This window comes from Emys orbicularis, chromosome 3, assembly GCF_028017835.1.
Source record: "Emys orbicularis isolate rEmyOrb1 chromosome 3, rEmyOrb1.hap1, whole genome shotgun sequence".
Classification (NCBI taxonomy): domain Eukaryota; kingdom Metazoa; phylum Chordata; order Testudines; family Emydidae; genus Emys; species Emys orbicularis.
Window position 1 is genome coordinate 111836162 of NC_088685.1, and position 25704 is coordinate 111861865.

The following is a 25704-nucleotide window of genomic DNA, read 5'->3' on the forward strand; positions in this document are numbered from 1 at the left end:
AAGCCCAGAGAGTGGGGAGACACGAAGGTAGGAGAAGGCTCTGGGCAGAGCAGCAAAGAACAGCAGTGCATGCCTTGGCTGCTAACTGGAGGGCCCCTGAGCTGGAACCCAGAGTAGAGGATGGGCCCAGGTTCCCCTACCAGTCACTGAAGACGTGGCAAATACCAACAGTGTTTAGCTTAACGAGTTTTTAAAACTGGTTAGAATTTGGGGGAAGTTTTCTTCAGTAAAGACCCAATTTAAGGCAGAGTATGTTAGTACAACTCCTCTGACTGAGTAAATTACACTAATCGACTCACAACTGAATTTGGCCCCAACTCTTTGGGGCACTGTCATAGATTCTAAGACTGGAAGGGACCTCAAGAGGTCATCGAGTCCAGTCCCCTGCCCTCATGGCAGGACCAAATACTGTCTAGACCATCCCTGATAGACATTTATCTAACCTACTCTTAAATATCTCCAGAGATGGAGATTCCACAACCTCCCTAGGCAATTTATTCCAGTGTTTAACCACCCTGACAGTTAGGAACTTTTTCCTAATGTCCAACCTAAACCTCCCTTGCTGCAGTTTAAGCCCATTGCTTCTTGTTCTATCCTTAGAGGCTAAGGTGAACAAGTTTTCTCCCTTCTCCTTATGACACCCTTTTAGATACCTGAAAACTGCTATCATGTCCCCTCTCAGTCTTCTCTTTTCCAAACTAAACAAACCCAATTCTTTCAGCCTTCCTTCATAGGTCATGTTCTCAAGACCTTTAATCATTCTTGTTGCTCTTCTCTGGACCCTCTCCAGTTTCTCCAGATCTTTCTTGAAATGCGGTGCCCAGAACTGGACACAATACTCCAGTTGAGGCCTAACCAGCGCAGAGTAGAGCAGAAGAATGACTTCTCATGTCTTGCTCACAACACACCTGTTAATACATCCCAGAATCATGTTTGCTTTTTTTGCAACAGCATCACACTGTTGACTCATATTTAGCTTGTGGTCCACTATAACCCCTTTATAAAGCCCTGGCCTGTGTGAATGCCCCGCCCACTGATTAAGGCTCAGCCAATTACCAGAGGCTTCTAGCTTTCAGACCTTCCTTTGAAGCTCACAGCTTCCAACTGCCAGCCACAGCACACGGTCCTTCAAACAACCAAACAGACTGACAAACACAAGCTCAGCACACAGCAAGTAACCCCCAAACACAAACTACAGACATTGTCCATGCAATACTTATTCATCTTTATTTGATAAATGGTTACAAGTAATGGGGTTCAGTTTGTATTCCCAGCAGTTTTTCTGCCATCATACTGTGTTTGCATATCTGCCCTACCATGTTTGTATTAGTGAATTCTGGGAAAATCTGGACATAGTGCCTGAGGCCCCTGTTCAGTAAGGTATTCAAGCACGTCTGGTGTTAAGCACCCGAGTTGTCCCATTGAAGCCAATGACACTATTACATTTAAATATCTTTCTGAATCAGGACTCAGTAAGGGAAAAAGCAACTGGAGGACATGCACACTGACTGATTAGTATCAGCAAAATGTGGGGCAATGTGTGGGCTTTATACTTCACACAGAGCAGTGAAGAAGGACTAGCCAAACTGGTTATACAAATTTAGTTAGGGTGTCTAGTCCACACTGCAAAAAAGCTAAACTTGTTACAACATGATGCTTTGTCTACCCCTAGGCCTCTGGCATAGCAAAATACAGTTAGCTCAACACAGTTAGTATACTTACCACAGACACAAATGGAGTTTTAACCTTGTTGTATTCAAACACAAGCCATGTGTACAGCCAAACATGCCAGCAACTGATTACAAGTTATAACATGAACAGGGCCCAAAAAACTGTATTCTGACTTTCTGCCACTTCTGTTGCTACTGGTGGTTGTTGACATTCACTGAGGCAGCGTCTGTTCCATCCACAATTCTCAGTCTATCACTTACCTCCCTTCTCCTGTATCATTCTGCGCAGTGCCTCCTACTCCCGATCAGGGGCATAGCCATCGGTGGGCCGCGGCCCACCCACTTAGCATCCAGGCCCACCCCCCAGCCCCAGTTCTGCTTTAGCTCCAGCTTATCTCACTCTGTCCGCCCGGCGCTCCAGCTGGGGAGCGGGGTTGTGATGTGGGGGTTTTCTCTGCCTGCCTGGTGCTCCAGTTGGGGAGCAGGGTTGGGGCGCAGGGGCTTGCCCTGCTCTCCAGCCAGGGAGCAGGTGGAGCAAGGCAAGCTCTCGTGCCCTGACCCCGCTCCCTGGCAGGAGCACCAGGCGGGGAGGTAGAGCAGGCAGGGTGCCCATTTTTCCAGGGGCCCACAATTGGCTGGGGGCCCTGGGCACGCCTCTTTGGCCCAGTGACTAATCTTCCACTGGGAGGAGGGTAAGCTTCAGGTGAACCAGTGGCGGCAGAGGAATCCTCAAAAAAGGTAGTCCTGCCACTTGGGGAGCCAGGACCGGCATGGGACTGGGATGGGAGCCATTGCTGCTGGAGAGTGGCTTCTCCTCCCGGAGCTGGGTGTGTGTGTGGGGCCCCAGGAGGCCCAGGCCAGAGCATCCATTGCCCCCCGCAAGGCTGGCTGGAGGGAGTGTGGGGCTCCCCCATCATTGCCCACCCACCGTCAAGGCCCACCCAAATGTCCCATCCTAGCTACGTCACTGTTCCCGATATCCCATGCTCTGATCCATCCCCACCCACTCTGGTCCCCAGGAACTCCTGTTCCTCTACCCTGCCCGTAACTTTACTCTTCACCCCCTCACTCCTTCATACCTCCCCCCACTCACACTGCTGCTTCTCTGCTCTGATACTCCATTCTCAATTATCTCCTCCCCCGCACACTCCGCTCCCCACACGCTTATTTAGCTCCCCCGACCTGCTCTAACTGCACTAACAACAAGGAGTCCTTGTGCCACTTTAGAGACTAACAAATTTATTTGGGCATAAGCTTTTGTGGGCTAGAACCCACTTCATCAGATGCATGGAGTGGAAAATACAAGTAGGCAGGTATAATTACACAGCACATGAAAAGATGGGAGTTGCCTTACCAAGTGAGGGGGTCAGTGCTAACGAGACCATTCAATTAAGGTGGAAGTGGCCTATTCTCAACTGTTGCCAAGAAGGGGTGAATACCAAGGGAAGGAAAATCACTTTTGTAGTGCTAAAGAGGCCAAAGCAATCAAGGTGGCCCATTTCAAACAGCTGACAAGCAGGTGTGAGTATCAGCAGAACAGGGTTAAAAGAGCCACTTAAGCGAAGTTGTGCTACCCCTTGCACTAGGTGCCCATCTGCTGCAAAGGCCCCTTCTGAACCAGAGCACCAGGAAGGGGGTAGCAAGGTGCAGTCGGGCCCAGCAGCTGGCTACAGCCAGAGCCACCCACACTTCCTAGCAGCTGGGGAAACCCCCTCAGCCTGTTCTCAGAAGTGACCCACCACCAACCTCTCCCCCGAAGCAGGCCTGGGGAGAGTAGGAGGGGACTGTACCAGTCGCTCCCCAAATCATCCATGGCTCTCGCAGCAGACCCTGGGACAGCCCCGCGCACCTCCCCAATTTCCACCTCCAGACCCCCGGGCTTCCCCACCATGCCGCGGCAGCCACTGGGAGACCCCTTCCCCCGCTGGCTCCCAGGCTCTGGAAGCCCCCAGCGCCCTGGCTCTCCTCGCCCCGCAGCGCAGCATCCCGCGGCCGGTCACTGCCGCGGCCTGGAACTGCGGCCAATGGGCCCGGACGGGGGAGGAGCCTGGGCGGGGCGCGTGAGGGGCTGGGGAAACTCCCTGAGCCCAGCCCGGTTTGACAGGCTCCCTCGAGGAAGCGGCACGTTTCTGCGGGAGGACGCGACTGGAGCAAGCAGCGGGGACTCAGCTTCTCGCCCATCTTCCTGGAGCGGTGAGTTCCGCCGGGGCCCTTTGCCTTGCGGCTCGGGCAGAGCGAGCCTCTCCCCGGCCGAGGGCTGCCCGGGCCCCTGTGGGGATGGAGGGTTTGGCGGCGTGCGCCCTTCTCAGCTCTAAAGCCCCCCGTCTCTTTCGGCTGCTCGTGGGAGCTCGGAGTCTTCCTGTCTCCTCTCAGCCTCCCGGGTAGGGGCGCGCTCCTCTCGGCTGGGTGGGGTGGGCGTGAGTTGAGCCGCCCGCCGCTCGCTTCGGGGGAAGTTGTAGCATCTGAACTTTGCCGAATAGGCCGATGCGGTACCTGCTCGAGAGGGGCGGAGGGGTGGCAGTGGACTAAGGGAACAATCCCGGGCTAGGAAGGGGGCTTGGGGCGCCTGAGACAGATGGTTGTTTTAATTGGAAGATCATCAGCCAGTAAGAAACTAGACAAGTTCAGGTTCCCTTCAAATTGTACCACATTTGGAAAGCTCCGGGGAAATATTAAAACTAACTCCTTTCCATCGTGCTTGAGACGCAGGTAAAGTACCATGGCCCTTTCAAACAGAAGCAAAAGAGAACAATATTATGGTGTAGTAACGAGCTAGTGTTCTGAGTCTAGGTGTGCTTTGAAATAGTCTCTCTCTCTCTTTTTTTTTTTTTTTTTTTTTTAAATCTCAGGGAAAAGAGATGCAGTGTGTCTGTTTTTCAAGAAAGTACCTGGTTTAGAAGGTGAAAGGAGAATTTATGATATCTGGCTGAAAGCTATTTTAAATCCCTTTTTTAAAAAAAAATACATATTCAGCTGTAATTTCTTAATCCGGTGACTAAGAAGAACAAAATCAGGATCTCCCTACTCCTCCAATCTATGTAACCTAACAAATGCTAACTTCATTAACGATTCTGGTTGTGTATTACAGTCCAAACCCAGCTAATATGTGTATTTGCCTTTAGAACCAGAATATAAAAGTCATTTTGCTCTCTCCTTAGCCACCCCAGAATGACCCACGATTAACTGACTGAACAAGTTACCTTTCTTTGACTCTTCCTACTAACTGATTGGAATTGACATTCCTGCTAAAATGAATGAATACCTCCATATATTTGAGATGGCCTTTTGTAATACAAACTGAATGATAGTGGGACAGGAAGTGACTAGAGGACTGGCATTGGCCTGAAAATGGTAATTTAAACTTCCTGTTCCTACTCTTGAACTGTGAGAGTAGGAATTAGAATTGTGAGGCTTTCTTTTTTTTAATGTGTTCAGACATTGAAGAAGGAAAATCAGTGGCTTTTATACATGGCCTCACAATTTGAGGAGAACTTAAACTGCGTCATGATTTTCTGATAATATTGTTACTTAGCACTTTAAATTTTCAAAGGGCTGTGCAAGTGTGATGCTCCTGTATGATAGGTAACACAGTATTCTTCTTATGCTGATTGAGAGGCTGAGCCTTTGGTTACTCTTTCTTATGGTGCCCTCCACCCATGAATAATTGTCACTTTTCTTCAGTTTAAGGCTTGAGATTAGCTACTGTTCACAGACTATTGAGTGCCCAGTTAAATATGGCAGTTGTATTTATGAACCAAACAATGGATTTAGCCAGCTGGTCTCCATGTTTTGTTTTGTTTTCCTTTAGTCTAAAATGGTAAGATAACAAGTGTTAGGGTTAGGTTTCGATTAAGAATAGAGGGGTGAGACACAACCTCTTCTTGTGAATAATGTGTCTAACATTTCAGATTATTATTTTCTGTGGTAATAGTAGCTTCTGATCATTGCAAATAACTGCAACACAATAGCATACAAAATCACATGCCATGCCATACCATACCACACTGTCACGAAGGTTCACCATGTAATTTGGTTAGGTTTACTGCTATAGTTTTAATGGTAAATAGTAAACTGTTAAGTTATTATTTTTATAATGTTGGGAAGTCTAGACCTATACTTATATGTCTGGGGGGCAGAATGTGAGAAGGAGAGTACCTCTATTTGACAGAAATGTAAAATTAATTTAACATTAGTCAAAGTCACTAATTGCTTTACTGTAGTAGTTTCTTTGCATGTTTATGGGGCAAACTAGTGTGTGGGGAGTGGTGGGGAGACAGTAGTATAGTACATTACAACTGTAGATGGGCAGATGTGTTGTACCTGACTCAGAATGAAGGGGGGGCGGGGCGGAGAGAGCAAGAGGAATTTCCTGTGGGTTTGTGGTGTTGGAGCAGCACGAATAGGGTTCCACGCTGCAGGCAGGATCTAGTAGGAGATTTAAAGCCATGTTCTGTACCAGGGTACAGAGTAATAGAGTGGCATCCTGGTAACTTAACATGCTTAAGTTCATTACAACTTTCCATCAGAAACATTTTCAACTATTAAAAAAATGCAGTGTCTGCTTTCCTCAACTTTTTTTTTTAAAATTGAAAATGGTTGCCTAAAAAATTTCCATATTTCCATTTGCAATTGCCAAACTTTTTTTTTTTTTTTTTTTTAATGAAAAAAGTCAAAATGTTTTCAGGATGATTCCAGCCATTTCTCTCACTACCACTGAGTACTGGATTGTTTCACTGAATGTTTGTATTTGAGAGAAAAGTTTGCAAACTGAGACCACACAGAAATGGGGGGAAAGTAGCCCTGGTCACTAATGGTATTTGATTGTCTGGAAATCTGACCAGCCTCTCAATTTGTGAACTTCTTTTAACAAACAGACATATGGCCTCCCTGAATGAAAGCAGAACTAATGGTGACTTTCCCCCATGCACCATAATCATCTGAGTCTTATTTGGCTCAAGTCTGAACCAGCTCACTGTTCTCCATTCCTCAATCTCACCTGAACCACAAGAGACACTCAACTACACTCTCCAGGCCCGCGATAAAGCTGATGAATGTTGCCGTCATTCTGAAAACACTTCAGCCCATGCCTCCTTGCTAAGTCTTTCATACATCTAGAACAGGAAAGTACCCAAAATAACCCTCTAGAATCTATTGGAAGGAAGAAAAGAAAGAAAGAAACAAAAATTACCGAGGGCAGCCCCATATACTTCTACAAATCAGCACCTCATTATCCATAGATCAATGACTGCTAATAGATCTAACAACATCAGCGCTGCAGAGCCTTTTATGATACTGACTTGTGTGGCTGCAGTTGTGCATTAGAAGTCAATTTGTAAATACAAACAAGAAAAACACCTTGTGAGGTTATATATGCTTGATCAGGAAAGGACACTCTAAGCGCCATATGCGATAATATTCCTGGTTAGGCTTTTGCACCATTGTCAACATTGCTGGTGTCCCAGGAGTATAACAGAGAATTCATCCCCCCCCTCTATTTAGGGAAATCTTACTTGTGCAGGTTGATCTCATTAATCAGTGCTGGTGACTTTAATCTTTGACTTGCCTTTACACAACTCTGTATATGACAAGTGGCCAAGGCAGATTACAAGCTACTGCTTTAAATGTACAAGAAGATGTTGAGGTCAACTTCCTCATGACGGTGGCTTTCTGTTTTAACTCAAATTGCAGGCTGGGGGGATAAAGAGGGGGGTGACTGTGGGTCTTGCACATGGCTGGACTGAAATGAACTAGAGTGCAAGATCGACCCTCTGCTTCAAATTAGTTTCAGTTTACTTCTCGAAAAATATCTACTCTAGAAGAGTATATATGCATTGAAGACACAAATGAGATAGGGGCAACATGATCCTGCCACAGAAAAAGAGCAATTTATGGACCCACTCCTGGGCTCTCGGGCATGATTCCCGTTAATTTTAGTCAGGGGCTTGCCTTGGGAAGAAGTGCAGAATTGGACCCAGTGGCACAAAGCAAGAGTGGTTACGTTTTCTGTATTTGGAGTGGAATGCTTGTCAATATTTTGCAGCTATAGACTAAAGGTCAGGATCTGTGCTCTCTCTCCAAGTCTAATAGGGCGTGTGTAGAAAAGGGTGGAGTGGGAAGGGAAGGCTAGCATTGCAAAAGTGGATTTTCACTTCCAGGATTCTCTCTTGTTACAGGGGCTGATCCAGTCCCTGGCATGGATTGGTATGCACTACAGAATAATCAGTACAAAGCATTCCAGCTATTGGCATGTCCCTGTGCTGAGTTCGCAGGGTGTGGGTGTAACTGCCGGGGGTATCTCCTGGGGCCAGTTAAGCTGGCTTTTTGGACCCTTTATAGCTTTTGAGCTGCTGTAGAGGTTGCAGTAAACACCAAAATTGGCCCCTAACTGTATCAAAGCACTAATTTAGATTAATAATACTATTGAACAATAATCTGTTGTAACACAATATGTTGGTTGGAGATAGTTTTAAAAATGCTGTCACATCAGCAGCATAACTATATGAGAATGCAAACCTCCCCATTGCCCCCCCCCCATGATATTCCAATATGTGCATTCTACATTCTGTGTTGATTTATTTGAAACTTAAAAATTTTCTCCACTCTTACCCCATAAACTTACATCCTGGTGTAATGAGTATGGTCTATGAGCTTAGACTGTTCAGAATTGTCTATCTTTAGAATTCTCGGTATAAATGGGTTTATCTGACTGGTAACAACTGACAACCTCATTTTACTACTCCGATGTATGTTTAATGTCCTCTTGCTTGTTTATTTATAAATTCTATTTCATAATAGAAATAGCATTTCTATGATCCTATTGTACTTATGTGGTGTGATGTTTGGGGGATCACCCAGACCAATAAAGGATTCTGCCTTGTAAGTTTGGGCATCTTAATACTGTGCTGCTATGTCAGTGCTCTGGCACCAGTAGCCAACTTACAAGCATAAGGGTCCCACTCTGGCTTCCACCAGCCTCGTTACTTCTTGCATGGTGACCTCAACAATCCCTTTGGTCCGAGTTCCTCCCCTCCAAATCCATCTCCCCAAGTTGTCAATTATCAGACACTCAGAATTTCCCCCTCTGGTTCATCACCCTCAAAGACGCGAAACCTGCCCCCAATTATTAGTTCACTTTGGTGCACACACTCCATACAGTTTGCACAATAGAGATCTGCTTGGGGTAAAAATAAACAAAATTTATTTAGTAGAAAAATCCTTGGATTCAAAGATGAAATAATAAGGAAAAGCAAATGCATCCGAGTTACACAGAAAATAAAGATGTAATCTCAGGCTTTACACTTTCCTATTGGAAAAGGGAATATAGGTTACCTATTGCCTCAGAAGAGTTTCCCAGTATGTCCTTGGTCCTAGAGGGGATCCAGTGCTTCCCAGACAGCATCCCACTTTCTTGCTGGCCCTCAGTTTCTGGATAGCCTTTACTTCAAATCCCTTCCCTTTTAACAGGGTTTGCAGTTCGTTCGTTCGTTCGTTCTTTTCCCCCCCCCTTCCCTTTTTCTCAGAGTGTGGTAATTCATGATGACACAGAGCAGGGGGGTTTCCGAGACTGGGATTTTCTTTTCAGGTTTTAAATTGTTTGTGTTTTCCCATAATGGTCCACCATTGTCTCTTACTGGCTGGACAGCGTAGGTGGTTGGAGCTGGTTTTGTATAAACACCTGGCCTGGGAGATGTCTTTCCTGCCTGATTGCCTCACCACACTGCTGTGAGATGATCTAGATGTACTATAGTTACAATTACAATTTTCTGCATACATTTATAACAATAACCTGTGTGTGAGCGTGTATCCTAATGACCACTGAGTTCAGGACATTACAAGCTTTCATAAAAGATCTTACTTGACATTTTTTATACAAACAGTTGATTCAATTGCTTATTCTTTGGGATCCATTTTCTCCTTGGTGTGTCAGGACCCTGATTCTTACATATGGGCACAGTCACTCGATCCTGTCTTCCATACAGGGATATCATGGTGATTATATGTTCAAAGCATTGCAGCAACATTACATTATGTGCATTACAGTATGAGTAAGTGCTTAGTAATATTAATACCTTGCCTACTGACTCATAGTGAGGCCCAAGAAGTATAGTAATTGCCTAGAAATGCATGGATGGCTGTGTCTTACTGCTTGTATTTGTGGTATGTATGTAAGTGTTACTCTATGATTTGCATAATGTATGATTTCTGTGACTCTCTTCAAGTCACTTAACTCCTCTGCTCTATTTTACCTAATTGCCAAAGTGGATATAAAGATATATTTGTTTTATCTTGTGAGATTTTTTTTTTTTTTAATAATGTGTAGGGTAAGGGCCCAGAACACTGGATGGGTAGCTATAGTTGTATTTTTAAAAAATTGAAGAAATAAATATTTTCTCAGGAGTTTTGTGATGAATAGATGTTGTTTATAAAGTGCCGTACAAATGCTAAAATTCACTAGAATGGGCCACTAGCCCCAAGCCTTCAGTATTTCTGATAATTGCCTCTTGCAAAACCATTTTAAAAGTTGGTAGACATGCACAGTCTCCAGTACAAGCCTGTAGAATTACTTTCCTGTACACCCAAGGGCACCCAATTAATTTATCCTCTCCCCAACCTCATCCAAATCCTTAGAATGCTTTTGGCATAGACGTATTGTCTTCAGTCGAAAGGAATCCGCAATATTGGGGGGGGGGCAAAACAAAAATGCTAAGGTTAACTCTGTTTCATGGGCCTTATAGTGGGGGTGAATAAAACTTTTTTTTTTTTTTTTTTTTTTCCCTCTCAATCATCACAGCCCTGGTATAAGACACTCAAAAACCAAACTTACTTAGCTGTAATCAGTCAAATTCAGAGAGTGACTTCCAGCACGCTAGACTCCACTATTCATACCTTCTTTCCCATATTTGTATACCAAGATGACCAAGGGACTCATTACTAATCCACAAAAATAACAGGAGTACTTGTGGCACCTTAGAGACTAACAAATTTATTAGAGCATAAGCTTTCGTGGGCTACAACCCACTTCTTCGGATGCATCCGAAGAAGTGGGTTGTAGCCCACGAAAGCTTATGCTCTAATAAATTTGTTAGTCTCTAAGGTGCCACAAGTACTCCTGTTATTTTTGCGGATACAGACTAACACGGCTGCTACTCTGAAACCCATTACTAATCCAGGTCAGAAGACTGTCATAGGATGCTGGAAACTGGTCAGTAGTGATACATGAGCTGTACAGAATTCTCCCACAGAGAACTTGGAAAACTAATTTATGGTCTCATTAACTCTTGAAGAGATTTGAATCCTAGCTGAGTACCATAAAACAGGCTTTCTACTTTGACTAGCCGGGAACCATAGGCGCTGACTCCGTGGGTGCTCTGGGGCTGAAGCCCCCCCGGAAAAAAATTGGTGGGTGCTCAGCACCCACTGGCAGCTCCCCGCCCCGCCGCACCCTGCTCCAGCTTGCCTCCGCCTCCTCTGCGAGTGCACCGCCGCATCCTGCTTCTCCCCCTCCCTCCCAGCGCTTGCACCGCGAAACAGCTGATTCGCGGGGTAGGGAGGGTGGGGGAATGCGACGCACTGGGGGAAGAGGCGGGGCCGGAGTGGGGATTTGGGGAAGGGATCCAATAGGGGCAGGGGGTGGAGTTAGGGTGGGGACTTTGGGGATGGGGTTGGAATGGGGGCGGGGCCAGGGGCGGGGGGCACGGGCACCCACCGGCGCTGGAGAAAGTTGGCGCCTATGTTGATTTGCATGTTGTGGTGCTACTAGAATACACACAATACAAAATTATTTAATTTCAAATTCTTGCCCACTGCTGGCATATAAATACATCAAGGAAGGAAACAAAGCAATTATACATGTATCTATATCCTCACCTGTTCCCAACCCCCATTTACCGCAAGCCTTCTGGATAAAATGTCCAATAAAACTTGTTCCTTGCAAAAGATGGCTGGTACCACCGGTAAGGGACTCATTAATATTGGCATCCAGATAACATGATAAATGGTATGTTGGAAATAACAAGATAGACAGGTTCATGGAATAAGCCTGGGAAATATGAGATATGAATAGAAAGACCTGGAAAGTGTTACTCAGGAGGTGCAATACAACCTTACTCTGTGTTGAAGTTGTTGAACACTATTACAGAAATGTGGACTAGTCAAACAGGACACTCAAAGGCAATTAACATTCAAGTGGTTAGTGCCTCATTTCATAGTGCTAGAGGCACCAACTATTTGAATGTTAATTGTTTTTATTCCTAGTTCTTCTTGTCACCTGGGGAAGACAATAGACATCCTGAAGATTGAGACTACTGGATAAACAAAGCCATCAAAGGTTGGAAGCATCATTAAAAGCTAACATGTCCAGGGAATTAGATATGGCATTAGACATGGGTAATTAACTTGTCCTGGGATGACATCATCCTCTGAGATGGGACTCAGTATTCAAGAACTTTGCTATTTAGCTATTCAAATAAATGATGGGGTGGGGGGAAGCAAGCTTATCCTGAAAAACTTAATTAAATGTTAAGAAAGGGAAAAGAGAAGTGTGTAAGCAAGTCTTTAAAAGAGAACTGGCCTATGACCTCGTCAACTGGACACACTCCCACATAGAGTAACTTAAAACATAGGGTGGATAGGCAGAGAGAGAGAGAGCTCATCCTATCAGAGAGGAAAGGAAGCAGGTCTTAGCTGTAACCTGAAATGCATAACCTGCAGTATTCTGTTGATGAATTTTTGATAGTTGTATGAGATTTCTGTAGGTCTCTAAATGTTACAGTTAGTGTTAAAGGATGACTTTTTTCCCCCCACCCCAAGGTACACTTACATCTCTAAATTTGGGGAGAATGAGATGATTAAAGTTTTCTTAAAATTCTCAATGTTTAGATAAAATCCTCCACTTCCTGGTTTTAGAGACTGTATGTTCTACTCTGATGTTATGAGCAAGAGACCTTAGAATCACTCCGGGGCAGACAGGCAGAGTTCCAATTACTAGGGTATGACTTTGCCTATGTATATGTAGCATTGTCCAGAGCTAGTTTTGGGGAGAGAGGAAAAACAGATAAGTGACTTGAGGGATGGGAGTCTGTAGTTCCACAAGCTTCTGGCTATGGTGGAGAAATTGCTTCTCTAGACTGTCAGGGAGTGATGTTTTGGGAGCTGACAGGCTTGTGATTAACTTCAGAAGTACAGGATGCTTTCCCTAAGCAGCCCTTGCTTCCCTGCTTACATCCCCTTCCTTTCCCTGCTAGTGTTAAGTTCTAAAAATGCTAAAGAAATAGTTCAATAGCTAGTGATCTTCTTTTATTCCTATAATTCAAAGGCCATAATTTCAAAACATTTGATTTAGTGTGTACTGTGATCTCAAGAACTAACTTCAATATCAGCTACTACTTACTGTGCACAGTGACTTTTTAAAATATACAATATGCACTCGACTCAACATTGTGATACCTTTGGAGAGATGACTGATCATCATTTTCCTATGAAAGCCGTCTTGTTAACAGATAGCTTTTACAACATGGATTTGTTCTCCAAGTTACTGTTGTATCACACTATGGCATTAACATCCACCAGACAAATTATTAAATCTACTGTACAATAAGTACTATTTTCATAACAGAAATAAGTCACTAGAAAATTGTCACGAGATCAATGTCAACATCTTTTTAAATGAACATTTCAGTTGTATTTTAATGTTTCTCTTACATAAAATCAGAATAATTTAAGGAACAGTGAGAGACTGTTGTCTTGTGACTGCATTCTAATCTACTGCCAGACCAAGGAAAGCTCATCTCTCTCACCAACAGAAGTTGGTCCAATAAAAGATATTACTTCACCCACCTTGTCTCTCTAATATCCTGGGACCAACACAGCTACAGAAACAGTGCATATGTATATAAAGGAATGCTTGGACAATCAAATGATCTAACTGGGTGAAAGCCCATCAGCACTGAATTGTCCACAAACAGTGTGGGAAAACTACTGAGATGGATTATAAAAGAAACTTCCCTTATGGCCAGATTATTTCATAATTGTCCACTGAAGGGTTTCTTGTATCTTACTCTGACATATTGGATACTGGCTATTGCTAGAGACAGGATACTAAAGTAAACAGACCACTGGTCTGATCTAATATGGCAATTCTTATGTATTTTATATTACGATATGTATTAGCTCTTAGCTTCTTTGAAGAAGTTACAGATGAAAGAAGAATGTATATTGTGGCTCAAAATGCATTTTACAAATGTTTGTATTTTATCTTCTTACATGGCAACTGACACTTTATTGTTTCCATATATCATGTTGCTATATCCACATCCATTTTAGTATTAAGATTTTCACCAGTACTTGAGGAAGTAAATGCTATTAACCAATTCTCATTAACTAATATTACTCTGTGGATTAATTTATTAATGCTACAAAAAAGGAACAAACATGCACTGAATTTCCCCAGTGCTGTTTGTGATATATGGAGCATTGAAGGCTCTGGAAATTTCACTAATTTTCCTTCTCAAAAGTCAAGGGCACTGGACATGTACATCTTAAAACTTAAAGGTGTTTTTTGTTTGCATGTGTAAGTTCTGGTTATCAATTAACCTTTTGGTGCTATCTACCATCCAAGATCTGGTCTGCTATGGTACGCATCAGGGTTTAGTTGACTGCCTGAATCAAGCAGTAATAACTCTGCCTAAACGAAACTAGTCCTTTGCAGTTACAGAGACAATTGTTTGGTTTTTGCCTTTTTAAATTTGGAGGGTGAATGCTGCTTGGAGGTGGGATAATTAGTGAAGCAGCATGATGTGTAACACTGGAGCAATAGTAGAAATGAATGCTTGCAGCACTGTGAATAATAGGTCACCTGTGCCGCTGAATTCTGTTGTTGCAAATATCTTGTTTTGACAGGTATTTTAAATTGCATCAATTCAGAGTCCTCATTATCTGACACAGCTTCTGCTTGTACGTAAAGTGTGCTCTGCCCAAGCCACTCAGTAACCAGGCATTTCAGAGAGCTAAACGTAGTTGCAATCTTATTGCAACACATACCACATCAAGAATTTGTAACTCTCCTGTGCATCATGGGAAAACTGTTCGTGGTTGTTGTTAATAGACAGAAGTTTCATTCTGTCTTGGGAAGATCACTATGGGACAGATTCTCAGCTGGCTAAATTTAAAAATTACACCAGGAAAGGATCTAGCTTCAGGCACCTAACCTGACTGTTGCAGACATTAGGTAGCCTACATTCCGGATGTGTGTCTGAGAATAGTTGAATTGCAAAAGGAAAATACTCCTTACAGGGACAGAGTTCCTGAAAGTGTACATTTCAAAATGAATATTAAAAATTGCATATGAAAAAAATGAAGGCTAAACCAGGACATTTTCAGTCAGGTTTTTATAGAATCATAGAATTGGAAGGGACCTCGAGAGGTCATCTAGTCCAGTCCCCTGCACTCGTGGCAGGACTAAGGATTATCTAGACCATTCCTGACAGGTGTTTGTCTAACCCGCTATTAAAAATCTCCAGTGATGGAGATTCCACCACCTCCCTAGGCAATTTATTCCAGTGCTTGCTTAATCACCCTGACAGTTACGAAGTTTTTCCTAATGTCCAACCTAAACCTCCCTTGCTGCGATTTAAGCCCATTGCTTCTTGTCCTATCCTCAGAGGTTAAGAGAATTTTTCTTCCTTCTTGTAACAACATTTTATGTACTTGAAAACTGTTATCATGTCCCCCCAAATTCTTCTCTTTTTCCAGACTAAACAAACTAGGGTTACCATACGTCCGGATTTTCCCGGACATGTCCGGCTTTTTGGTCCTCAAATCCCTGTCCGGGAGGAAATTCCAAAAAGCTGGGCATGTCCGGGAAAATAGGGAGGGGTCATGGGGCTTGCAGCCGGGGCCACGGGACCCGAGCCACTGGGACTGGGGCCGGGGGTGCTCAGCCGGGGCCGCGGGGGCCGGGGGTGCTCGGCCAGCGCCCGACCCGCGGGGCCGGGACCCAAGCTGCTGGGACCGGGGTTCGGGGTGCTCGGCCGCTGGCTGGCGCCGCTTGGCCGCCGGGCCGGGCCGGAGACACCGGGGCCAGAGCCGCTCGGCTTGGGGGGCTGGACTGGGCCGCGCGCCACTGCCCCAGCTTACCTGCTGCCTGCCTGTTTCAGGCTTCCCGTGAACATTTGATTCGCGGGAAGCAGGGGAGGGGGAGGAGCAGTGGGGTGGAGCGTTCAGGGGAGGGGGCGGAGTTGGGGCGGGGACTTTGGGAAAGGGGCGGAGTTGGGGTGGGACCGGGGTGGGGAAGGGGCGGAGTTGGGGCAAGGCTGGGGGCGGAGCTGGGGCGGGGCCGGGGCCCCGTGGAGTGCCCTCTTTTTGTTTTTTTAAAATATGGTAACCCTAAAACAAACCCAATTTTTTCAATCTTCCCTCATAGGTCATGTTTTCTAGACCTTTAATAATTTTTGTTGCTCTTTTCCGGACTGCAATTTGTCCACATCCTTCCTGAAATGTGGCGCCCAGAACTGGACACAATACTCCAGTTGAGGCATGGGTAGAGCGGAAGAATTACTACTTGTGTCTTGCTTACAACACACCGCTAATACATCCAGAAGGATGTTTGCTTTTTTTGGACCAGCGTTACACTGTTGACTCGTATTTAGCTTGTGGTCCACTATGACCCTCAGATCCCTTTCCACAGTACTCCTTCCTAGGCAGTCATTTCCCATTTTGTATGTGTGCAACTGATTGTTCCTTCCTAAATTGAGTACTTCGCATTTGTCCTTATTGAATTTCATCCTATTTACTTCAGACCATTTCTCTGGTTTGTTCAGATAATTTTGAATTTTAATCTTATCCTCCAAAGCACTTGCAACCCCTCCCAGCTTGGTATCGTCCACAAACTTTATAAAAGTACTCTGTATGCCATTATCTAAATCATTGAAGAAGATATTGAACAGAACTGGACCCAGAACTGATCCCTGTGGGACCCCACTCGTTATGTCTTTCCAGCATGACTGTGAACCACTGATAACTACTTTGGGAACGGTTTTCCAGCCAGTTTTGCACCCACCTTATAGTAGCTCGATCTAGGTTGCGTTTTCGTAGTTTGTTTATGAGAAGGCCATGCGAGACAGTATCAAAAACTTAACTAAAGTCAAGATATACCATGTCTACCACTTCTCCCTCCCTGCCCTCCATCCACAAGGCTCATTACCCTGTCAAAGAAAGCTATCAGGGTTGGTTTGACATGATTTGTTTTTGACAAATCCATGCTGACTGTTACTTATCACCTTATTATCTTCTAGATGTTTGCAAATTGCTTGCTTGCTTATTTGCTTCATTATCTTTCTGGGTACAGAAGTTAAGCTGACTGGTCTGTAATTCCCTGGGTTGTCCTTATTTCCCTTTTTTATAGATTGGCACTATATTTGCCCGTTTCCAGTCTTCTGGAATCTCTCCCCCATTGTGCTTGGTCCTCACAATATCACCGCATTGGACAGTACTGCATATCCCTAAGTGAGTCTTTATGCTAGTGTGCAAAATATTCACACCTGTTCACATAGGGCTCAATGAAATCAGTTGGAGTGGTACCACTGATTTCAAAGGGTGAATGTTTAGGCCAATACTTATGTATGCAGAGTGACTGTAGCTCTGTCGATCCCAGGATATTAGAGAGACAAGTTGGGTGAGGTAATACCTTTTACTGGACCAAATTCTATTGCCTGTACTTGTCAAAGAATAATATTTTATGCCCTAGTGCTATTTAATTATAATAACGCCACCCATAGCTAAGGTTGCCCGATACTCTCCATTTTAAGACCCTGCTTTCAGTTGCTTATAATTTGCTAAAATGGTTCGACTATTTTGGAGAGTGAGATTGGGGGAAATGCATTGGTAAAACTATGTTGAAACATTTATACCCATTTTGCTGAGAAGCACTAGTGCCTCTGTGCCTTGGAGCAGGAATTTGAAATATGGCAGCTGGGTTGCCCTGGTATTGGGGATGTGCCTTTTGCAATTGATGTGAAAATCCACCCAACTTTGACCAAGTTGCAAGCCTCTGAAAATAGTAATTTACACATACATGCTTAGTAGAGATTTGTTAGATTCTGGTGGCAAAATTTCCTCAAAATTCCAGCTGCAGTGTGCATGCTCCAGCCCGACATCTCTTGTGTGCTGATTAGACTCTGCATGTGCCAGCCATACAGAGTGACTGAGAATGTTCCATCCCAGAGCCGTTGGGGCCAAGCAGGACTTTTCCTGCAGGCTGGTGTGGTTTCAGGTACCAGAACTGAGAGCAGGAATACTGTGTCTGTCTTGTGCTCTGTATACCTCCTGGTGGTGCCCAGGTAGTGTGGTGAAAAGGGAACATCCTGATGTGCTTGAACGTATAGGGGTGAAGTGGGGGAGGCAGACAGGCAGGATGGAGGATGCGTTCTGGGAACAGAGGGAGAAAAGGGGTAGGCTCTGGGAGGATGGGAGCAGAGGAAGGTGGACAGAAGGGCTCGGATGGGGAAGGAATGGCAGGGTCAGACTGGGTGATATGGGGCAGCTGTCTGCAACCCATAGAACATACTCTTTCAGAATCTGGAATAGAACCCAGAATTCCCTACTCCCAACAGTTCTTTGTTGTCAGTCAGTTGCAGTAAAGTGGCAAAGTGTGTGTCCTCCTCCTCTAGTGGCTTGCCCAATCAGAGCATAACAGCCTCATAACAGCTACCCGTTGACCCATTAACTCAAGTGGAAGAGGTCTGTTCTGTGGATCTGTAGCGGATCTGCTGATGACCTATGAAATTGCAAAAAAACCAAAATTATATTCAAAGAACATTACGGTTGCGAAGTCAAGCATTCAAAAGTTAGGAAATGCCAGGATTGAGGTTGCCTGTGCAGCCTTAATTCAGCTCCTTTGTGCATGTGTATTATGATTCAGTCTTTAATTACATGATCACATATTATTCAGAACTGGATTCTGTTCCTGCCTCTGCCAGAGAGTTGCTCTGAGATGCTGGGCAAATCTCTTAAACTAAACTTTGCATGTGTAGCCACTAATTGTGTGTTCCTTGCTAACTTGTACCCAACTTGAGACCTTGGGGTCAGATTCGCAGAAGTATTGAAGGCGCACTGCTGCATCTGAAGTCAGTGGGAGCTGTACTTCACATATTTGAAGCTCTACAAAAGCGATTATCTGAAAAATCAGGCCCTAGGCATCTCAAATTGGGCACCCAAAACTAGTGGACCAATGACAGTTTTGCCCTTAATCTCTCTGTGCCTTAAATCCCCATCTATAAACGGGCAATAACACCTTTCCCCCCAGAGTTATTCTGAAGATAATTTATTAATGTTTTTGAACACTCAGATATTACAGTGAGTACCATGGAAAAGCTCATGAGGAAATTAATACAATATTCAGTGCATGGCTCAAATGGTGTGCAATAAATAAAACCTGAGGTCATACATTGAGTATAAAATATTGAATAGCTGCTCGTTCGGTGAGTACAGTCCATCCTATTAGTGAATGTGGCAGGGGCACTGTGTGTGGGGGAGGAAATATTATGTGATCATATAATTAAAGACTGAATCACAATGCTATATGCACAAGAGGGGAGCAAACGAAAGTTGCACAGACAACCATCATCTTGGCATTTCCCAGTTTTTTTTTTTTTAATGCTTGACTTTGCCACTTTAACATTCTGTGAATATAGTTTTTTCTGTATGTTAACATGACAATGCCACTTTAACCAGGCTTGCTAGGAAGGAGTAGTGGTACAATAATTTCATATTACGTTGTCTCCTCCATAAGTGTGAATTGGCATCAACCACTCTGATGACATGATATTCCAAGTCATCTTCAGTCGACTGTGGCGTTACAGTAAGTGTAGAATTATGAACTATATCTCTTGCCTGCTCAGCTGTTTTTCACACTCAACTTTTAGTAAATATTTTTTCCCTTCTTAAATTGATAACACTAGTTACTGGGCTGTAACAGGAGGTTTTGACCACCACCAGGTAGGGGTTTTGTTTGTTTGTTTTGTTTTGTTTGTTGGTCTGTTAATCAGCATGTGAACATCAGATTTAGGGAAGTTAGGTACAGTACTTTTGGAAAAAAAAAAAAAAAAAATCTCACTAGGCACCTATCTGCATCTTTAGGCACCTAAATAGGCACTGAAAATCTTGCCCTAGACTAATTGTTGAGCTGTACAATTATGATGATCCGCCTGTGCGTATAGACCCATATCCACTTCTCTTTGCCTCTTTTGCATCTAGAATTTGGATTTGATTAGCTTTCCTCTTATTTACCTAATTTGGGGAGCACTCACTATATGGACCAGAACTGCAACTCTCTATCAAACACTGTGTGTGTGTGTGTGTGTGTGTGTGTGTGTGTGTGTGTGTGTGTGTGTGTGTGTGTGTGTGACAGAGAGAGAGAGAGAGAAGAGTTGGCTAGTCACATAGTGCAGGCTTTCCTAACTTCCAACTGCTAAATCATATTAAAAGACTACTAAAAATACACTCCTTGCTTGACTTATTTTTTAATGTAAGTACAGTAACTTCTCTAGTTACTACAGGGATGTGTCATGATGACGACTGATTGTGAATGGGAGGGAGGTGATCCACAAGGCAGTCTCTCTAAAATTGTGGTCCACACTATAAACAAATGTGAGAATCTTGATGTAAATAGATCTAGCTATATAATCCTCTTTGCTCTCTTTAAAGGAATTAATTCTTGGAGCATTTCTTGAAGATACTTTGATAGCAATGCTGAAGACATATTGATGGTTGTGAAGTGAAAACTTTCAGAAACAGTGCCCTTGTAGAGAATGTGTGTGTATTAGCTTTCTAATATATAAAATGATGATGACCCTTCCTTATCTCAAAAGGGTGTTGTTAAGCTAATTCATTACAGTTGGAGCAATGCTCCGATTGAAGCCACTATGTCTGCATGTGCTTCAAATTGCCTCTTATTCACTACTAAGGGATTTTAAATGGGGACATCTTTCTCAACTGACACTGGTTTAGTACCTTTGCATCTCACCCAGAGAATTGGCTTACCATTAATATTGCTTGTATTTATTTTAGATCTAGTGAAAGCAAACTAGCATCACTATGTATTTATATAACATTTGAAATTGAGTATGGGCTAGGTGACCTGCAGTAAAAGATTTTTTGCATCACTGGACTCCAATATACAACCATACTGGAATTATTGCTGCTAAAATGACAGCATAGTTAATTAGGTTACAGTGATGACACTTGATAGATAGAGGTGAAAACGAACCACATTCATCTCATTCAGGCTGTCTGCACTCTCAATAAGACAGCATAGCTTTGGGTTTTGTCAGGTTACCTTTGCACCCCTAAGAAGTACCAACTAACTTTAAATAAAAGTCCAACGGAGATGTCATTTTTGACCGACTACAGCTCACCTAGCCTTCACCACTAGTTTCACACCTTAGTATGTAGAATGGACTTAAAGGAACGTTGTCAACTTATGACCAGACTTCTTTACCTATGTTACTAATATCTAAAATCACTAGAAGTGTGTGTTTGTCACTACTTGTTGGAGGGTGTGTGTGTTTGCGCGTGTATGTATGTATGTATTTAAGTTCTCTCAGTTTTGACAATGAAAATCAACATGTTTGTTTAGACTTTCATTTTTGGGTCCTCCATGCTGCAATAGTTGCATTCCCAATATTGCTGGGGGATGATTATTTTAATTAAAATGTAATTGGATTTATTTGTTTTTGTTTGTTTTTTTTTAAGGTGGAAATGCTTCCCTTGGTCCTAGGTTTTATATAAGCTGTTCTTGCAAAATGTAAATCTTGAACCAAACTTAAGCAGTTTCCCTTTCATCCTCTATGGAGAGGATGAGTTTGAACTTTAAAGAGAGACACATTTTTAGGGGTTAGTTGTCATTAAAGAGAGAAGTGGGTATAGCTATTTATATTTCTCGAACACAAATGTTTTTGTTTTACTTTTTATGTATTTATTTTTAACTTCAGTGGCTATCTGTGGGTTTTTGTTTTTTGTTGTTGAATAGTCTCCTGTAGTGGCTATCCCCAAACACTTTAACATTGTGCTAGTGCATGATAACTGAAAAAGGAAACTAATTTATAAGCAAAACTGTCTAAACTGTCCTGTTTGTGTGTGTTTCCTCTAAACTGAATGAAATATAGAAAATAAACAAATGGTGCACACGGTGAAGCATAGTTTAGATTCTCTAAAAATATTCTTGGAGTTTAAAAAACTTCAGATACTGTTAAGAGTAAGGAATTCATTTTCAATTATTTTTATCTTGGATTTAGACTACTGTAGTACTCCATGGCCAGTTTGATCCTTTAGTGTGGCTGAATCCATAGTCTGCCTCTCCAGTACTTTCACAACAGTGCCCAAATCAATTTCATATTATTTCACATCTTCCATTTCATTAACGGTGGCATGTAAAACTTGGTTATAAAACCTGACCATGAGAACAGGAAGACAAACATCTTCTTTGAAATTGTTAGGAGTAAATCATTCTGTTTCATGAGAAGGTGCTCTGGGCCTGCTTTTAAAGCAGAAAGAGACAAAAAATATCCCAGCAACAAAATCTCGTGCTAGGTCCCCATTCTTAATTTGTCACAAGCTTTTTGTGGAAGACTGAATTCTATGTCTTAACAGGACCAAAACCATCTTTCCCTTTTTCTTTTTGGTGTGTGTGGAGGAGAGGGGGGGAAGATGTCTCATGCAACACCGCATTTAAATTAACAAATTAAAAACCATTTTGGCCTCAAAAAATGACAGAGGTTTATGTGCCTTAGCTCATTTCTGCTACTGTAGGGTGTATTTTGAAATCACCACAAACACCTTGATGCTATTAGCTTTCTGTAGTATAGAAAAGTTGTGCAGTGTAGCTGCTGTTTGTCAGTTCTCCTGCTGACAAAAAACTTCCACCCCCAATGAGTGACGTTTGCGTTGTTGACAGGATAGCGCTCCTGCCAACAACACGCTGTTCACACTGGCGCTTGTCGCAGCAAAACTTTTGCCTTTTTGGGGGTGGGGGCGGGCGGTTAACACCTCTGAAAGACAGACGTTTTGTCGCTCAATTGCCAGTGTAGACATAGCCTTGTACTGGTGTAAAGAATGTGGTGGTTGTTTGTTTTTTGGTTTAGCTTTATTGCCTGGAAGGGAATAAAGCTAAACCAAAAAAGCCACTATTATGCCAAGGTAAGAGTGTCTACCCTGGGGCTATACTACTATAATCTTGTTGGTTTCACTGGTAAATTTTGCCTTGGGGACAAGCCCCAAGGCCCCAATCCTGCAAACACTTGCATGTATCCAGTGTCTATAAGTGGGATTATTCATGTCCATAAAAGTAAGTGTATGCGTGAGCATTTGCAGAATTGTGGCTTAAAAGCTCTTTAAAATCCCTAGCAAGAGTCCTGCTAAGCCTGTTCTACAAAACTTTAAGGTATGTGTGTCAAAGAGGGTAGTTACTGTGTGAGGGGGCTGCAATTAGGATTTTGTTTTTGTTCCTTAACTTTTAAAAACTATGCAACAGATAATAAATCTGCATTTTTGACTGTCACTGTCTTCACTGGGTCCACACCTATACCCCTTGGCCATGTCTGCACTAAGCTGTTTTTTTTTTTTTTTTTTTTAAACTTTGAAATAATTTAGTGTCAACTAATTCATGGTAGTTAACACCTTTGTAAAGGCTAGTGTGGACACGCCCTTGAAAAATGAAAATGTAAGGCAGAGTAATATTCAGTTTAATGTCAAAGCATAGAACACTAGAGGTAGCATGCTTATTGTATTATTCCTGTACGTATTTAATTCAGTAATCACTCTTTAATTTAAATGGCTCTGTCATGGAATTCCAGCTTCTAAATTGCAGTGCCACAGAAACCTTGCTTTAGTAAATTTGATCTCTTGTATTTGCTGTTGATAGTTTTATGTCTCAAGTACCAAGAATTTGAAAATAAACATACAGTGCTCCAATAATGGAAGAGACGTGCCACTAGGATAATCTGATGTTTAGTTTTAGTTTTTATTTAGCTCTATGAAGAGTTGGTTCTGCGTCTGCTCCACATTTAGCGCTCGCTGAATTTAACAGAAATTCAGTGCGCTGAATGACACCAGAATTGGGCTTTAACTGACATGGATCCCCTTAGGTGCTCTGCTCCTTTCCTAAAATCCCAGCCTGAACCTTTCCATATCAATCCTTGTAACCAGTTCTTTCCCTGCTACATTTTTTTGTGCATGTGTTTGTACTCTGCAAACATGTTGACAGGTTTTACTGAGGCAAAAACTGCAAAGGCAGAATTCTAAGGTTTCTGATCGTTGGAGTTAGTGATTCAGTAAAGGGTCAGGGTCTAGAAGGCATCTAGGTGCAGAGAAATCTTGATTTTTTTTTTTTTCAATTAGATGTGTGCTGTTCTACACACAGCAGTAATGACTGCAAGCTTCTTATTAAACCTTAATTATTTGTTTACAAGAATCATGGCAATGTTTTTTTTATTTTAACTATTGACAGGTTTTTGGATGTACAGCTTTCAATAATGCATGATTAAAAAAGAGGGGAAAAATATTACTGAGCCCTATTGCTACCACAAGGGAACTCAAGTGCCAGTGTCATAGCACCTCTAATCCAGTGACCTGTGTCAAGCGATGCAGGGAAGTTAAGAGAGGGTGGTATTTTGTGGTGTGTTTTATGCAAAGATACTTTAAATGTGAAACTTAAAAAATATATATTTTATTTAATACATTCTTTAATTTTTCTGTTTTTGTTTGTTTTTTCCCTTCTCCTCAACCCTCTTTGCCTACAGGCAGGATGAAAGACCGGTTATGTGAACTGTATGAGCTAGCTAGGCTTTATAACCAACAGTTTCCTAACAATGAAGATGATGAGAGTTTACCTCATGAAACCCTCCTGTTTGAGACTGATTATGCCCTCGCAGCTCTTTACAAAGATATCCAGAGTATCCGAACAGACAACCTGCACCTGAAAGAGGACGTCAAACGGCTAGGTAAACAAAGTAATCGCTTTCTTACCTCCATGCGCCGTCTTAGTAGTATCAAACGAGATACTAACAGCATCGCCAAAGACATCAAGGCCCGCGGAGAAGGCATCCACAGGAAACTCCAGACAATGAAAGACTTCAATGAAGATGCAGAAACAAAACATGGCACGATGTCTGTCATAACCCGTGTATCAAAGAATCACTATGTTGACCTCATGCATGCCTTTCAGGAAGCCATGTTTGAGTACAATGAGGCAGAGATGAACCAGCGGGAGAACTGCAAGATTCGGATCCAGAGACAGCTGGAGATCATGGGCAAGGATGTTTCCGGAAACCAGATTGAAGACATGATTGAGCAAGGCAAGTGGGATGTTTTCTCAGAAAATCTCCTGTCTGATGTCAGAGGGGCTCGTGCAGCATTGAATGAGATAGAGACGCGACACAAAGAGTTGATGAAGTTGGAGAGTCGCATCCGGGAGGTTCATGAGCTCTTTCTGCAGGTGGCACTACTGGTGGAGCAACAGGCCGACACCTTTGACATCATTCAACTGAATGTGGAAAAAGTTGAGGACTATGTAGGAGAAGCTAAATGTCAGGTGAGGAAAGCTTTGGAATACAGGAGGAAACACCCTTGTCGAACACTCCTCTGCTGTTGCTTTTCATGCTGCAAAAGCTGATTCTCCTACTCAAGCCATTACAGACCAACTTGAATGTGCCCTAAGAATGTACAGTTGAAATAGTGCTTTTTAAAATGGGCTACTCTTTGGAACAGGGTTGCTTTTGGTTTTTTGGGGTTGGGGTGATTACCCCTTAGACTGAGATGCCTTAAGCACATTCATGTGCTAATAAAAGCCAAATGTTGCTGGCAAATCATTTTTATTATCTTTAACAAAAAAAAAAAAATTCAAGCCTAACCAATTTGGCTGTAATCAAGGCTAGAGTGCTTAAGAGAGCCTCATAAAATGATACATGCTCCAATCTGACACCACCTAATTTAAAGAATGAATGAAAGTCTCATAGCTTAATCGATGAAGGATGAGTGTTGGTGT

General features: G+C 43.0%; 1 protein-coding gene across 1 annotated transcript; it reads left to right on the forward strand.

Moving 5' to 3' along the window:
* Positions 1-3775: 3775 nt before the first annotated feature.
* STX11 (syntaxin 11) lies at positions 3776-25704 on the forward strand. The gene is made up of 2 exons (XM_065401349.1): positions 3776-3863; positions 24461-25704. The coding sequence occupies exon 2, from the start codon at positions 24466-24468 to the stop codon at positions 25330-25332; it is 867 nt and encodes a 288-aa protein (XP_065257421.1). The 5' UTR covers positions 3776-3863; positions 24461-24465; the 3' UTR covers positions 25333-25704.